This window comes from Carassius auratus, unplaced genomic scaffold (assembly GCF_003368295.1).
Source record: "Carassius auratus strain Wakin unplaced genomic scaffold, ASM336829v1 scaf_tig00216320, whole genome shotgun sequence".
In the NCBI taxonomy this organism is placed as follows: domain Eukaryota; kingdom Metazoa; phylum Chordata; class Actinopteri; order Cypriniformes; family Cyprinidae; genus Carassius; species Carassius auratus.
In genome coordinates this window covers 55175-71765 of record NW_020528506.1, presented here as the reverse complement: position 1 = coordinate 71765, position 16591 = coordinate 55175, and the positions used below count along the sequence as shown (strand labels likewise).

General features: G+C 35.2%; 1 protein-coding gene and 1 long non-coding RNA gene across 2 annotated transcripts in view; both read right to left on the bottom strand.

Annotated features, from left to right (window-relative positions):
* Positions 1-205: 205 nt before the first annotated feature.
* LOC113097496 (G protein-activated inward rectifier potassium channel 1-like) overlaps positions 206-16591 on the bottom strand; it is a 30576-nt gene continuing 14190 nt past the window's right edge. Inside the window, exons 2-3 of the mRNA XM_026262712.1 lie at positions 11345-11561; positions 206-1189 (exon numbers count right to left, since the gene is read on the bottom strand). Coding sequence (XP_026118497.1) covers positions 552-1189; positions 11345-11561 — 855 coding nt within the window. The 3' untranslated portion in view covers positions 206-551. The remainder of the gene's footprint in view (positions 1190-11344; positions 11562-16591) is intronic.
* Positions 4431-7844, bottom strand: LOC113097498 (uncharacterized). The gene is made up of 4 exons (XR_003288886.1): positions 7418-7844; positions 6291-6331; positions 6084-6198; positions 4431-4734 (listed from the first exon to the last, which is right to left on the bottom strand). It is a non-coding gene; the product is annotated as an uncharacterized LOC113097498 (long non-coding RNA).

The following is a 16591-nucleotide window of genomic DNA, read 5'->3' as shown; positions in this document are numbered from 1 at the left end:
AAAAAGTTCACCAGAACCGCATTTATTTCAAATAACATTTTTTGTGAAGTAAATCTTCATAGTCACTTTTAATCAGTTTAATGCACCAGTGCAAAATAAAAGTATTAATTTCTTACAACAACAAAACAAAACAAGAAATCTTACTGACACCACACTTTAAGTATATACAGTATATAATGTGTTTCATTTAAGTAAATGTATCTTTTTTCAAGTGTTTTTATTTTGTTTATTTTGTTTCCAGGATCTTCAGGCATTAAACTTTTTAAAATAAATCATTTTTCAACGATTTTTAGACCCTTTACTGTAAAAGTCAAAAATACTAATTAAAAATAAGTTATTACTTTTGCAGTGCAAGCCAATGCAAATACTCATTCATTGTGCGGTCAGAAAGCTAATTCCTGACTTGTTGCTGTTACTCTACAGGAGTCCTTATTTAGTTCCAAACAAAACAATAATTTTGCTCTAATCTGGACACAGTTGTCTGTGCTCATTGTACATAAACATGGAAAACTGCTCTCAGACTAGGAGAAAGTTTTAAAAGCACTTCTAGGTCAGCGATCTGCATTCATCTTCCTTAATTTGGGAGGCAAGTTGTCCTCTGGACGTCCACCAGGCGTGTGTGGAGGACCGTGGGGGTGTGTGGGGATGGCCGCTGGGGTGGGAGGCAGACTTCTCTGGTGGAGGTCCCCCGTGGACATGGCCATGGGCTGGAAACCCACCTTGAGGGCTTTGAGGTGGAATCGTGCCTCTCCATCAGCCTGCCCAGGGCTGGAGCCGAGGCGCTGTAGTTTAAGAGGAAGGTCCCCCGTGCTTGAAGCCTTTTCAGGTGGCTGCGAACTCAAGCGTAGCACCTTTCTCTGCAGATCTTCTCTACCAGACGAGCTCATTTTCTGGAGTTTGCTGGGCAGCTTGCAAGAAGCGCTTCCGGGATGCGCCCCATCCTCACCTGCTTCCAGGCAGTCCATTGAAAACACCCGCTCCCTGTTCGGCGTGTCCAGTGGGGAGAGGAGCGAGGATTTCTCCTCGTACTCTTTCACGCTGTAGGGTGGCGTGGGAACCTCGAAGGTGCTGTGAAACTGGGAGTAGTCCACCCGAAAGAAGCCCTCTTCCAGAGACATGACGGGCAGGAAGCGGTGACCCCACAACACCTCGTCTTCTGTATACGAGGTGCGAGCTTGACATGTCATACCTGTGAGAAACAGCAGATAATAACAAGCAATACAATGGAGAGGAAAGGTCTATGGTAAAAATGTATTACAAATAAGGAGGCTTTCATTGTCAGGTTAGCCTGGCCATGAGAATGATTTATACTTCCCTGTTACTTTTCCTTCCAAGAATTGTGATTTACAAACTCTCAGTACATAATGTGCGTGAGAAGGCCATGCAAGGCAGAGGTTTAAGACTCCTGCAATCATAATTCAGCCAGAGGGCCATTCAGTGAGTCATAAACACAGCCCGAGCCATAGCTTTACATGGCCAGGCTCTTTCACTTATAACATGGCCAGGGAGACTGAAAATCCAATCTGTTCCAACATAAAATTAAAAACAATCAATAGAGAAATCACTAAACAACTGCCAACAGCTTACTATGGAATGCACTGTGTTTTGTTGTTCTCATTTTCTGCAGAATTGTAATTCTTGTTTTCATGGGCACAAACCAGTAAATAAAAAGAGAGCTGGAAAAATGTATGCTGTCATGCCGCAGTAGCATTTGTGTCATTACAAACAGAATGGTGTTTAGGGTATATGATTATATTATGCAATAGTTCCAGTCCTCAGATTCAGTTGGCTGAGACTGTCAGTCTGTGAAATGGTGGGGATATTGCAGTGTCTGTGTTGTTGCTGGTTATGTCCATATGCCAGTAGGTGGTTTAGTGTGTGTAACGAGTGTGTAATTGAACTGATTTGTTCACTGAACACTGAAATATTCAGGACCAAAACAAGTGATCATAAGTGAGTCATTAAAGAATAATTACACTGATTCATGCTTGAACAAAACTACTGATTATGAGTGAGTCATTGAGTTACTTACTGACCCAATTTATTTTAAAAATACTGATTCCTTCATTTATGAAGTGAGTGAGTCATTGAATCATTCAATCTGATTCAGTTATGTTCAAAACAAGTGATGAATGAGTCAATAAATCATTCATATCAACCTATTTATTCAGAACACTGATTCATTCATGTGCCGAATAAGTGATCATGAGTGAGTCACTGAATCATTCATGCAACTTAAAAACACTGATTCATTCATGAATGAAAAAAGTGATAATGAATGAGCCATTTAATTATTCACTCGACTAATTTGTGAAAAAAAAAAAATATATATATATATATTTATGAATGACACAAGTGATTATGAGAGAGACACTAAATCATTCATGCAACCAGTTTGTTTAAAACCAATCAAATAGTTATGAGTGAGTCATTGGGTACGTTTACATGGACAATAATATTCAGATTTGAACTAGAATAAGACAATGCTTTGATTAAAAATCTACCATGTAAACAGAGAAGTTTGATTACCTTAATCCAGCTAAAGTCATTCTCAAAGTAAACACAAATCGAATTAGGACATGTGGAGTATTCCTATTTTAGTCGCATTATTGAAGTGCACTATAGACATGTACACTCCTTAATCACACTATTAACGTTGAGTAGGACTTTTCGCCACATTTTGGACAACCATTTGACAGCAAATAAAAGAGCAGGAACATAATGGGAACAGGAACAGAGTAATATTCTAAAAGCAATTCATATAAACATCTTACACATAATATTGTCTTATTCAGAATAAGGTATTTAATTAGATTACTGATGTCCATGTAAACATAGAATAATTTACTCAACCGATTTATTCAAAGCACTGATTCATTCCTGTACCGACCAAGTGATCATGAGTGAGACATTGAATCACTCACTCAACATTCTGATTAAAAACACTGATTCATTTCTGAATCATTCATCCACATATTTTTTTTAAACCACTCATTAATTTAAAAAATACACCAAGTATCCAGAAAAACTGTCTAAATTGTAAGTTACTAATTGTTTATTTAACTGTTTAAAAGCAATATCAAGTTTTAACATCATTAGTGACATTCAGTGAGTCAGCACTCTTGCTATTGTGATATTGCACGGTTATTAATTCATAATCAGGCCCAGGCTTTTGCAGTCTTTTAGCAGTTTTAGTGCTGATTTTAGGGAAGAATCTGCACTTTTTTAGCAGATTGAACGTAAACATGATGAAATCTGTTAAACTGGCCTTGGGTGTATTACAGATAAGCATCAGATTAGCCAAATATTTAATAAACAAATATGCAAAGACAGGGGACATGTAAAGAATCATCAGTGACAGGTGTCTGTGGCGCTTCTGTGTGGGCCTGGTCATGATTTAATAATTATCATTAAATAGCCTACTAATTAGCAGCACCTAATGCGAAACATGAACAAGCCTCAGTTTTCAAAAATGAAGGATGAAGATCACAACAACTCACTCTGTCTCTTCTGCTGGCACTACATCATCCCATGTAATTAAACCAGTTTATATGACATTAATCACACTGAAAATCCCACATTTTGCTGCCAGAGTGATCGTGCTGAGCAGGAGCAACGGGGTGGCATGGCTTCATCTAAAGGCTTAAATGATGGATCAATGCTGGAAGAGGTTTTGCGAACGTATCAATGGCTTCACTGCAGTTCAGCTGAAAGTAGCTTTTTAAGCTCTCATTTAAAGCAAGACAAATTTCACAGTCTTCACAGTAAGACCCTTGATTGCGCAATACACTGTAAAAAAAAATCCCGTAAAAAAACGGTAAAATTCCGGCAGCTGGGGTGCCGGAAAATTACCGTTAAATAACGTGCACATTAAGTAACAGTAATTTTCCGTAATTCAAAAATACAGTTTTTTGCTGTAATTTTACATATTTTCTGTATTTTCTTCAGCTTTTAATGTTTGATAAGATGTTTTACATAAATATTGTGGAAAGTTAATAAGAAAAAAACCATTAAATTATCATAAAGTTTGAACACTGCTTTAATTCAAATAATCAGCCGTAAGTGCAAAAATGTGTTTTAATAATTTATTGACCAATCTGCAAGAATATACAAATAGTTTGTTCAGGACTGCAATTTACTAATATTCTTTGTACAAAACTGCAACAATATACCAGTATAGAGATTATAGCTAAACTGCAACAATATTCCAATAAAAAAATAAGCCCAAAAGTTTAAATTAGATCACAACTGCAACCACATACAATTCAGTTTTTTTTCATAACTGCAACAGTATATATATATATATATATATATATATATATATATATATATATATATATATATATTTAATAACTGCAACAACACACAAAAGAATTGTTCAAAACTGCAACAATATAGCAAATTGGTAAACAAATAAAAAATAAGAATTAATTTGTCCTTAAAACTGAACCACCTGTGAACAGATTAATTCATCTTGACAACAGATGATGCATTAAAAAAAAAAAAAATCAACCATGAAAGCAAATAATCAGCAAGTATTTTAAGTCTTTGACACTGTCAAGAATTTCTGCTAGGCAATGTAGGAAGATCTGACACTCCAAGTTTTACTCCATCCTTTCAAAGTCCGCAATCTTGTTAATCAGTGAAAGAACCTTTGGACTGACTGCTGATTTCTTTCTCGATGTGGTCTTCTCCACTTTCGATCCCTTCTCGGGGTTCATCTTAAAAAGGAATCTGTTGAGTAAAAAAAACATATTTAGTAATAAAACATGGACTGTACCATATGCTGTGAATATATTTAAAATAAAAGCAGAACAATAAGAACTTGTAAAGGGCATGCTTGTGGTGGATGTTGTGAAGAAGTATGTGAGAGGTAGTTGTGTGTGAGGCAGACTAAGAAGGTTGTGACAATGTAAGAGAGTGTGTTGTGTGAGGATGAGAGTGTGAGGATGCATGTAGGGCTGCACAATTAACCACATGCAGTTGTCAGATGCATTTGCAGATGAATCGCATTAGATTATGAACAGGATACTGCATAGCTTGTCAGTGAACTACAGCTCTGTTTATTAAATGTTGCTTAATTTGAAAACAGGTGATGGATATTTACTACTAATCACAGGACCGACTTTAATGACGAGACACGCCTGAAAAACGCATGTGATTAATTATGCAGCCCTAGAAGGTTGTGTGGGGATGCGTGTGAGAGTATGTTAGTGTGTGTGAGAGTGTGTGTGACTGTCTATGTGAGAATGTTTGGATGTTTGTATAAGGAAGTGTGTGTGAGAGGATGCGTGTGTGAGAGTGTGTGAGTGTAAGGATGCATTTGTAAGAATATGTGAAAGTGTATAACTGTGTGTGAAGATGCGTGTGAGAGTGTGTGTGTGTGAGAGAGAGAATGTGTGTGAGGTTGCATGTGTAACTGTCTATGTTAGAGTGTGTGGATGTTTGTATTAGAATGTGTGTGAGAGTGTGTGTGAGGATGCGTGTGTGAGAGTGTGTGAGTGTAAGGATGCATTTGTTAGAGTATGTGAAACTGTGTAACTGTGTGTGTGATGATGCGTGTGAGAGTGTGTGTATGAGTGAGGAAACGTTTCTGAGAGTGTGTGTATCTGAGAGTATGTAAGTGTGAGGATGCATTTGAGAGAGTGAGTGTGTGTGTGTGTGTGTGAGGATGCATGTGTGCAAATGTGGACGTGAGTGTGCGAGTGTGAAGATGCATTTGTGAGTGTGTGTATGTGAGAGTGTGTCAGTTTGAGGATGTGTGTGTGACCGTGTGTATATGTGAGAGTGTGAGGATGCATATGTGACATTGAGTGTGTGTGTGAGAATGCATGTGAGAGAATGTGTATGTGAGTGTGAGGATGTGTGTGTGTGACTGCGTGTATGTGAGTGTCTGTGTGTGTGAGTAGGCATGTGTGACTGTGTGTGGGTGCGTGTGTGACTGTGTGTGAGAGTGTGTGTGTTAGAGTGAGTGTATGTAAGGATGCGTAATTCAGTGTGTGTTGAAAAAGTGTGAGTGTGTGTGAGAACACACGTGTGAGTGTGATATGTGTGAGAGTGAGTGTATGAGTGTGTGTTTTTACCTTTGCACAATCTCTTGCGTTTCTCCTTGGTTTCCTGGGTATGAAATGTTCAAGCAGTTGTATGAAGCAAACATCAGAGCGTTGCAGAAGATGGTGATGTGGTCGTTAACTATGACTGGGTGAACAGAAAACATAAAGTTCATAAACCGTAAACACCACAACTATTACAAGTGTAATATGTGAACATCTTTGCATTTTGCAACTCACCCTTTCATGTTGACCATGGTTTTAGCACTCACTGAACTTATCTGTAAGGAGAAAAAAAGCATGTAAATGTGAAATTTTAAGGAAATCTACAAAAATACAAAGAAATATATTGATAAATGTTTTATATCTATGGTTCTGAACCTTATCTGCGCCACCTGTTCATCCCTATCAGTGAGTCTATCAATAATCCCTATAAGCTATAACAGTCTTTAATTATAGAAGGGTGATTAAAACAGAAGTTGTGAAACTTTTTTCCCTAGGCGTAGATTACAAGATTACAAGGTTATATGAATTCTCAGATGACACACTGCAGACATTGTTTTTTCATTCACAATTTTAACTGGTCAATGGTTTCACCAGCTTTTTGAAACACTTTTAATATTTTAAATATTTGCTTAACCGATAGACAGATATAAAGGGTAACCAACAGAAATAATTTATTAAAAAGTGATTAAATACTGACTGTAACGATATTTCAGACCCTCAATAAGACTATATCTGGAAGTAAAAGAGTAAAACATGCAGACAAATTAAAGTAGTTAAGTGAATTTCATTATACAAGCGTAATAACCAGTGCTTGAAGAGGGAGAAATGCAGACGAACATAACGTTTCAAATCGCGCGTCACTTTAAGCGCTGGTCCTAATGAGTCTGTTTCTAAATTCAGAATTTTCATCCAATCTCGCCTCGAAAAATATGATTTTTTTTTTTTTTTTGCTTTTAGACGACGCCTACTATTATGTATATCAAAACTGATTAAAAACACTGCATTATGCGTCGAAGTTCGGTAAAGTTGGCAACATCTACATATTCGAACTTAACATTAACTGAGCTAACTGTTAAATTTATGAGTTCTTAAACCACAAATGATAATAATATTTAATAACAGTATCGTAGACAACCAGCTAACGACTTTCCTTAAAGTAAGCCTGTTTTTCCCTCAGGGACAAAATAACATTAGAAGTTAACGTTACCCACACTTAACGACTAACGGCACTGGTCAGCGCCGAAGTTTGAAATACGTTACTGGTTTAACGATTCAAAAAGGTAAACATTCTAAATTTTAGAACTCATATATAGTAGAAATAGCATTTAGTAATGACCAAAATGAGAAAACATGAACTTTACCTGCTTATTTTCGCCTCAGATTGAAGATTGACCGTGAAACTGAAGGTCGAGTTATTCCTTCTGCGCGCCCAGCAGCTCCACTGCGTGCTTGGAGGAGAATGTGTCCTTGCGCTAGGGCGGGAATTCCTTCAGTTCGAATATTACATTTTTTATTTTTTTTAATTTTAATATCAGCATATTATTATATTATTATATCAAATTATGAAACGGTACTATGAGAATAAATCCGTAATAAAACACCAAACTGAGCAGAACTATTTTGACAAGCGGAAGAAGATGTGGTCAGTTGACAGTACTTTGGAAATACGATTCTTTCGAGAAGGATTTTTCAACAAACCTGTTCAAAAAAGGATTAACCTGCTCTTTTATGCAAACACGCAATGTAGGCTACATATACAACATATTATATCAATAGTAATAATAATAATAATAATAATAATGAACGTTAACTTTTGTACAGTTGTTATTTATATTTTTAATCTATTAAAAAATATGGCATTATATTATTAATGCCACACACACACGTACACACACACACACATACTGCACATACTACATATAAATATAGCGCATTATGTGAAATAAATCTTCAAAAATATTTTTGGGACGTTATGCACATTGACATGTTTTTCATGTGATTTTACATAAGATATGTAAATTTACAGTCTCTTTCTGTAATTTTACAATTTTAAACTGTATTTCAAAATTACGTGGAAAAAACTGTAAAATAAAACAGTAAAATTCCGTAAAATTACAGTTTTTTTTTACAGTGTACTCTGTCGGCATACATAATTAGAGTCTGTCTGTCGTCTCCTTTGGTCTGATCTATGGTATTGATAAAAAGAAGCCTCATGCTTCCCGCTTCCACACATGCGTGTAGTCTATTTGACTAAATTGCACATATATTTAGTTCTTTGTTGTTTCATATTAGGGTTTACAAAGAGAAGATGCCAATTAAAATGAGGCTTTTTAATACTGTGAGCTACAAAGGTTCATGCACAGCCCTTAAAGTCATACAGAGCTGTGGCTTTGTCTTGTACCACTGTGTAAAATGATTAACTTGACATTTCTGTCTGTGTCCAGGGCTTCAGTGGATCAATAAGCACTTATGAGTACATGACAGGCCTCAGCTCTCGATCAGCAGGGTGTTTAACTGTTTCAATTCACCACATGACTGTTTGCCACATTACTGGCCTGACAAGAAATTAATTACTGAATGAAAGTGTGAATGAAGAAATGGTTTACCAGGAGCCTTCCTCTAGTGTGCACTGATACGCTTGATAAGTGTGCGTGTGAGGGTGTTTGTGTCTCTCACTGCTGTTACTCCTGTAATAATGGGAATCACTGACACAGAGGCTATGTAATACCCTTCCTTGCTTTGGTTCCATCTCATATCATTTCCCGGAGAGAGCGAGAGTTCAAATTGAAAGGCCCCCTGCAAGCTGTTCTATTATCAGAGGTAATTTACAATGAAACAACTAATAACACATGAAGCTGAATTACATTTCCTGTTTTCTTCTGAACGGTTAGATAGTGTGAAAGAACTAACAAAAATAATTATATATATATATATATATATATATATTAGTAATTCTTAATATATGGTAACTTACTGTGTTTTTCTTTATTTATTTTCCATGCTAATACGTTGTTATTATTGCCTCTTTTATGCATTGCTCTCAATATGAAAATGCAATAGAATTAAACATTTTCTTTATTTGAAATAAAGCTGAAATAAAAAATAAAAAAAATACAAAATATTGGCTAACAACATATTTTATTTTCATTAGCTGCCCAGACAATATTTGTTTAGCTTTTTTATTTAAGTACTTAAACTGAAATAAATTCAACAGTAAAACAGGACAAAATGTAATATCAAATAAATACAAGTGAAAAAAATAAAATCTAATTCAGCATATTAATAAATACGAGTATAAATAAAAATAATATAATTGAAATGCTACCAAAATATCAATGTTGCTTACTAGCTCAGATCAGAAGAGCAAGATAATCTTAGGTATTTATATTTAATTTTATTGTTAGATAAATCATATCATTTAGAAATGCAATTAATAGCATGGATAACTCCAATGATCTGAGGTGCCCTTCTTGTAGCAGAAACTGTCAGTTAAGTTAAGCTTAGAAAACACCTCTAAAATTGAAAATGAGAATCATATTTGATTTAAAGGGTGAGAAGGAGACAGGAAATGAAAATTCAAATTATATTTCTGTTTATTTGTACAGTGAAAAAGAAGTCTCTCGCTTTTTTTTACTCTCACATTCTCAAAAGAAAATCCCACCCTGCCTTCTTCAGTTACTTCACTTCCTCGCACTCTGCCAGCATAAAAGACACCAGGAACAGATCAAACTCGAGCAAGGTTTGTAGCACATATCAAAATGACAAGCATGTGACTGAAAAAAACAAAACAAAAAACAAAAAAACAAATGTATTATGCAGAAGGCGCCTCTAACAGCACAGGCCTGATAATGCAATCAGAAAGACACTGCTGACCTGACTGTGTACCTATTGCATCCATTCAGACTGAGGGGTGCGAGGAAGAATACAGAGGAGTATTCACAGTTTATGAAGTAAAGTACAAAGAACGTGTGAGAAAAGTGATATGTTCAGTTAGATTTGATAAATGAAAATGAATGATGACAAATGTTCACCCTGCAAAAAATTTCTTAATTAGAAATCGTGTTATGTTTTCCATTAAAATCTCATTGCCATTAAAACAAGATAAATTTACTTGGGAAGCAAATTTGCATGAGACTTGTTTTCAGAGAACACATCTTGAGAAAATCATTGTCACATTTGTTTTGTTCTTGTCAGAAATGTTATATGCATATTACAAAAACAAATGTGAAAAAAGAGCATTAGAGCATTTCTTTAGATAATGTTAAGATCATTTGGTAACACTCATTAAAAAGAACTAACAATATAAAACTTTAAAGCATTTATTAATATAATCTGTTATTTTGGGCGTGACTACCATTCATTTCATACAGCAGAAAAAATGTGAATATTTATGCAGACATGCTTAAATTTCTGATTTTCGAAATTCATACCATCTTTGAAGATCTTTTTTTCCATAAAAAAATGAATGAGTGAATAAATAAATAAAAGGTAATTCTGACTTTTTAGTTCATAATTCAGATTTATCTAAATTCTGAGCTTATTTCTCAATATTTTGTAGAGATAATAATTTTAGAATTGTGAGATAAAAGAAAAATCAAGTTATCAAATGCAAGATAAAATCAATATGACAAAATCTATATTAAATTTTATCTTGCTTTTGATAACTTTTTTTTTGGCAGAGTGTACAGTCTTTTTACCCATTCTCTCTATTTCTATTTTTTTTTTTTTTTTTGGTCTACGGACTCCTTTGGACTCTTTTGAAGATGCAGTTAGTTCCTGTCTATTCTTCAAATAAATAAAAACATTGCTGTTACATTTTTTAATTAGTAGTGGGGAAAATAATACAACTCAGAAATCAAAGAAAAAAGTCACAATTACCTTTTTTATTTTATTCTGTGGCAGAAAACACAAAACAGAAATGTGAGATGTCAGAATTCAGAGAGAAAAAAAAATCACAATTGTGTGATGCATTTTGAAATAAAAAGTGACTTTTTAATTTTCTTTATTGTGTGCTGGAATCTGACTTCCATAAATATGATCTAACAAGGAACAGTTGTATTTGTATTAACTTATATTAACAAAGATTAATACTCTAACAAACATTTACTTATTTTTAGTCAATGCATTAACTAACATTAACTAATGGACCATACTGTAAAGTGTTACTCATATTTCTTACATGAAAACTAATAAAAAAAAAAAATTGAGCAATATTGTAAATAAACAATTGTGTTAAGCCAGATTTTGTTTGTAAATAAATGGAGATTGGAGTGAAAGATGCTACCCACCCGTTGTTTCCACAATGCCCTCCAAGATGACGACGATCTCAAACTGCTCGTTCATGAGCGAGCGTTGGGACAGGTCGAAGAAGGGGCTCTTGGGATTGATCTCATGGCAGATGGTGAGGGGAGAGACTAGGAAGAGTTGGTCAGCGCCTGTTCCAAAGCCCACATCCAGTTCACACTGATCCAACGGCAGGAACTCGCCCTCCGGGGTCTGACGAGACTGGTGAGAGACAGGGAAGTCATCATCAACATCAAAAACATCAATATCCCAGACAAATTACAGCAGTAACAATCAATCAAAAAAAAAAAAAAAAAAGTTAATCAAGGATGGTGAGAAATGGAGATGGAAATGGAAATAGGAAATTGAAAGAAGGATGTCAGCATGTATACTTACATTTTTTCTGCTGTATACAGTTTATGGTAATCAGACCCGAAATAACAGAATATATTGAAATTGAGGGAGACATTTATGCTGTTTAGTGTGTGAGGGAAATATTTCGCTTTAGGCAAGTGGAGAGAGAGAGAAAGAGTGTTTGTGGCTGGCAAGGAGTGAATGGGGAATTCTGACAAGCATGAGTGCTCAGAACAGTGAAATAAAACACAGACGGAGCAAAGGAGGAGGCTGGGGTGAGATAAGAAAATGCTTACAAAGCACTGTGTCATTTTAGCCATGATTTAAGATGATAAAGAGTGGCTGTTCAGGAAGCTAGGGAAATGTAAGACCAGATGATTTACAGGACGATGTCAAACTAAAGTAGAGGAGGAAACTCCAGCATGAGGGTTGTGTCTTTCTACATATAGCGTTTGTGTTTGTGTGTGGAAAGGCAACGGATGAAGCTGCACACAATAATTATTTTCTTTAAAATGTTGCTCTGAATACCAAGTGGAACGGAAGCACTCTTACATTCAGCGGCTGTCCTCTCACTTCCAAGTCTCCATATCATCATCTCTCAGTGCAGTGGTCTTACTGGAGCTGTTTAGGCTAAGATCATCTCCAAAGGGCCTTACAGCTGTAGAACAGCCTCATGGGATGTAAACCAAAAACCCTTTATAAATAGGCACATTACTTAAAACACTGGAGCTCGATGAGGCATTAAAAGCTTCCAGAAGGAATCATATTCCATTTAAACTACACAAAACTGGGGAAGCTTTTACAGTCCCTAAATAGAGCAAATACAGGTGAAAGGAAGATAACTTAGAATTTAATTGTAATTTTATTCTTACTTCTTTCTTCTTTTGATTAACCTCCCTGTAGTTTTTAATGTTCTAAAGTTATTTGAATTTAATTAAATGTATTTTATTATTTCACTGAACAAAATTATAAACACAACACTTTTGTTTCTGATATGCTGATTTGGTGCTCTATTATTATTTATTATTGGCACTCAATTATTAATATATATTTTTTTGTGTGGGAAAATTATATATTTTTTCATGATTCAATAAATAAAATGTTCAATGAACAACATTTATTTAAAATACAAATATTAATTTTTGTCACATTTTTAATGTCTTCTCACTCATTTTTGAGCAATTTAATGTATCCTGGCCATCGCAGGAAAAAAAAATCATTTAAAATATATTTAAATAAAATACCATTTAAAATGTTCTATTTTTAGTACCATTTTACAATATTATATACTGTTTTTGCTGTATTAATGATCAAATAAATACAACCTTTGTAGGTAAAATAGACTTAATAATATTTAATAATTAATCTTAGTAATCAATCTTAATAAAAGTTGATATACTATATATAATCAGACATATTTGCATCTTTAGACATTACACAAATCCAAATGAGCTTAAACTGCACACCTTTGTTAACTGACTGTCAGGTCTGTACATAGCTAATAGCTGATTCAAATCCATATCTGATATCAGCTGATCAGTTGATCGTTGACATCAGCAAACCGCTCACCCACACGATGCCATACACACTGTTTGCCATCTGCCCTCTACAGTGAAAACCAGGATTCATCTGTGAAGAGAACACCTCTCCGAAGTGTCTGATTCATAGCTGATTCAAATCCATATCTGAAATCAGCTGATCAGTAAGCTGAAGCCAATATGGCATGTAAGATGAATATTTATTTAATATGATGTGATGAATCTATCGAGTTGCTAGGTGAGTTTGAACTCTGGTTGCAGGGGAGGCTTGCTGGACAGGGCCTATAACTCCTACATCCAGTGCGCCCAAGCAGAAAAATTTAATAATGCTCATACAGACACAGTATGACATTTCTCTATCTCTCTCTTACCCCATTATTTTCTCCATCTCACTCTTATTGCTCCTTCTCTCTTGGTCTTGTACTTTCTCTTGCAAACACATTCTTGGCTAGGCTAAAAAATCTGAGACAGTGAGGGAAATTTCACCACGAGACGACACACAAAGATCAAACTCTGAAAATATGTCTGTCAGTATGTGATAGCAGGTGTGTCTTTGTTTTTTGTGCCAGAGCCACTAGCCCTACATCGATCAGATGTATTGCATTGCCAATTGACTTGATTAAGGCTTTAATGTGAAATTGATCCAGTAACCAGTAAGGCTGGTTTATCCATTAATTGGTTATATTGATTGCAGCATGAAAAATTAACACATAAAAAAAAAACAACAACAACAGCAAAAAAAACCTTATTGAGTGTTAACTGTGATTTAATTGTTCAAAGATGATATACAGTTTTGATGATGATGTAAAACTTTGTTCAACCACTTACACATTTCTACACATACAGTAGATTCACCTCAGCACACATTTACACCTCTTGAGAGAATATAAACATACTTTTGAAATCACACCATCCCACCCATAGACACACACACACACACACACACACGGATAAACAACCTTCACCCACACAGAGGTTCTGGAGCAGCTGCATTAAGTGTCTACTCAACTCTCTATCAACCCACAAGAAGCAATTCCACCGTGAAGTCGTATCACACCAACTACCTATATCCAGTTGCACACACACACACACACACACACACACACACACACACACACACACACACACACACACACACACACACACACACATCCCTGCCAAAAATCGACATGCATACTGCTTTTTATTTAGCAGCACTCCTGTCTTGCATTCCCCACTATATCAGTCTAGTATTTCCTGGACAGGTTTTGCTCTCCCAAAAAATTAGTAGCGTTAACTTGACAATTTTTTTGTAGTAGTGTGTCAGTAGCTAAGTTTATTTAAAATATTGTAGCATTTACAGTAAAAAAAAAAAAAAAGCTTCTGCCAAGCAGTAAAGAAATAGCAAGGCAAAAACTGTGTGTAATGTAATTAGTACTGGGAAGTACCATTTATTTTGGAGAAAATGCTGTTCTTTTCAACTTTCTATTCATCAAAGAATCCTAAAAAAGGATAACAGTTTTCACAAAAATATTAAGCAGCACGACTGTTTACAAAATGTATAATAATTTGTTTCTTGAGCATCAAATCAGCATATCAGTATGGTTTATGGAGGATGACGTGACACTGAAGACTGGAGTAATTCAGCTTACAGGTTAATTACATGTCAAAACATTACAATAGAAAAAAGTTATTTTAAATTGTAATAATATTTCACAACATTATTGTTTTACAGTATAGTTTAGCATGCATTCGTGGTGAGCACGAGAGACTATTGAAAAACTATTGAATGGTAGTATATACCTACTTTTTTTTTTAGTTAAATTTAACTTTTTACCATGGTCTTAACTCAGGCGTATTAATTTGAGTTCCAGCTATCAATATGTTTTTAATTTTTAATGTCACTTTAAAGGTGATAGTATAACAATTGCTCTTATTATGTAACCATTTTTTATCTAAATTACTATCATAATAGTTATTTTACCATAAATATCTTATAGTCAGCTACAAGTTACTTAAAGCCATTACTTTATGCTATTTTTATTTTATACTTTTATACTTTTATACTTTAAAATTTTTTAATGTTTTTTTTTTTTTTTTTTTTTTTTAGCTCATGCCAGAATGAAATGTTTCATACTTTATTGATCCAAACCAGTGTGACTTCCTTTCTTCCTTTCAACAGACCAAACTATCAAATTATCAGCTTTAACATTATTTTTAAACAATTCAAATAAAGGCACGTGACTTCTATATTCATTTTTTTCTTCCTGCAGATTTGGAATGATATCAAGGTGAGTAAATGTTGACAGAACTTCAATTGTTTGGGAAAACTTTGGGAAATACAGGTGCTGGTCATATAATTAGAATATCATCAAAAAGTTTATTTATATCACTAATTCCATTCAAAAAGTCAAACTTGTATATTATATTAATTCATTACACACAAACTGATATATTTCAAATGTTTATTTCTTTTAATTTTGATTATTATAACTGACAACTGAGGAAAATCCCAAATTCAGTATCTCAGAAAATTTGAATATTACTTAAGACCAATACAAAGAAATTATTTTTAGAAATCTTGGCCAACTGAAAAGTATGAACATGAAAAGTATGAGCATGTACAGAACTCAATACTTAGTTGGGGCTCCTTTTGCCTGAACTTCTGCAGCAATGCGGCGTGGCATGGAGTCGATCAGTCTGTGGCACTCTCAGGTGTTATGAGAGCCCAGGTTGCTCTTATAGTGGCCTTCAGCTCTTCTGCATTGTTGGGTCTGGCATATCACATTACCCTCTTCACAATTCCACATAGATTTTCTATGGGGTTAAGGTCAGGCGAGTTTGCTGGCCGATTAAGAACAGGGATACCATGGTCCTTTAAACCAGGTACTGGTAGCTTTGGCACTGTGTGCAAGTGCCAAGTCCTGTTGGAAAATTAAATCTGCATTTCCATAAAGTTGGTCAGCAGCAGGAAGCACAAAGTGCTCTAAAACTTCCAGGTATACGTCTGCATTGACCTTGGACCTCAGAAAATACACTGGACTAACACCAGCAGATGACATGGCACCCCAAACCATCACTGACTGTGGAAACTTTACACTGGACCTCAAGCAACGTGGATTGTGTGCGTCTCCTCTCTTCTTCCAGACCCTGGGACCCTGATTTCCAAAGGAAATACCTTACATACCTTTGAACCACTCAGCAGCAGTCCAGTCCTTTTTGTCTTTAGATGCTCCTGATGCTGTCTGTTGTTCAAGAGTGGCTTGACAAAGGAATGCAACAGCTGAAACCTATGTCTTGCATACGTCTGTATGTAGTTGTTCTTGAAGCACTGACTCCAGCTGCAGTCCACTCTTTGTGAATCTCTCCTACATTTTTGAA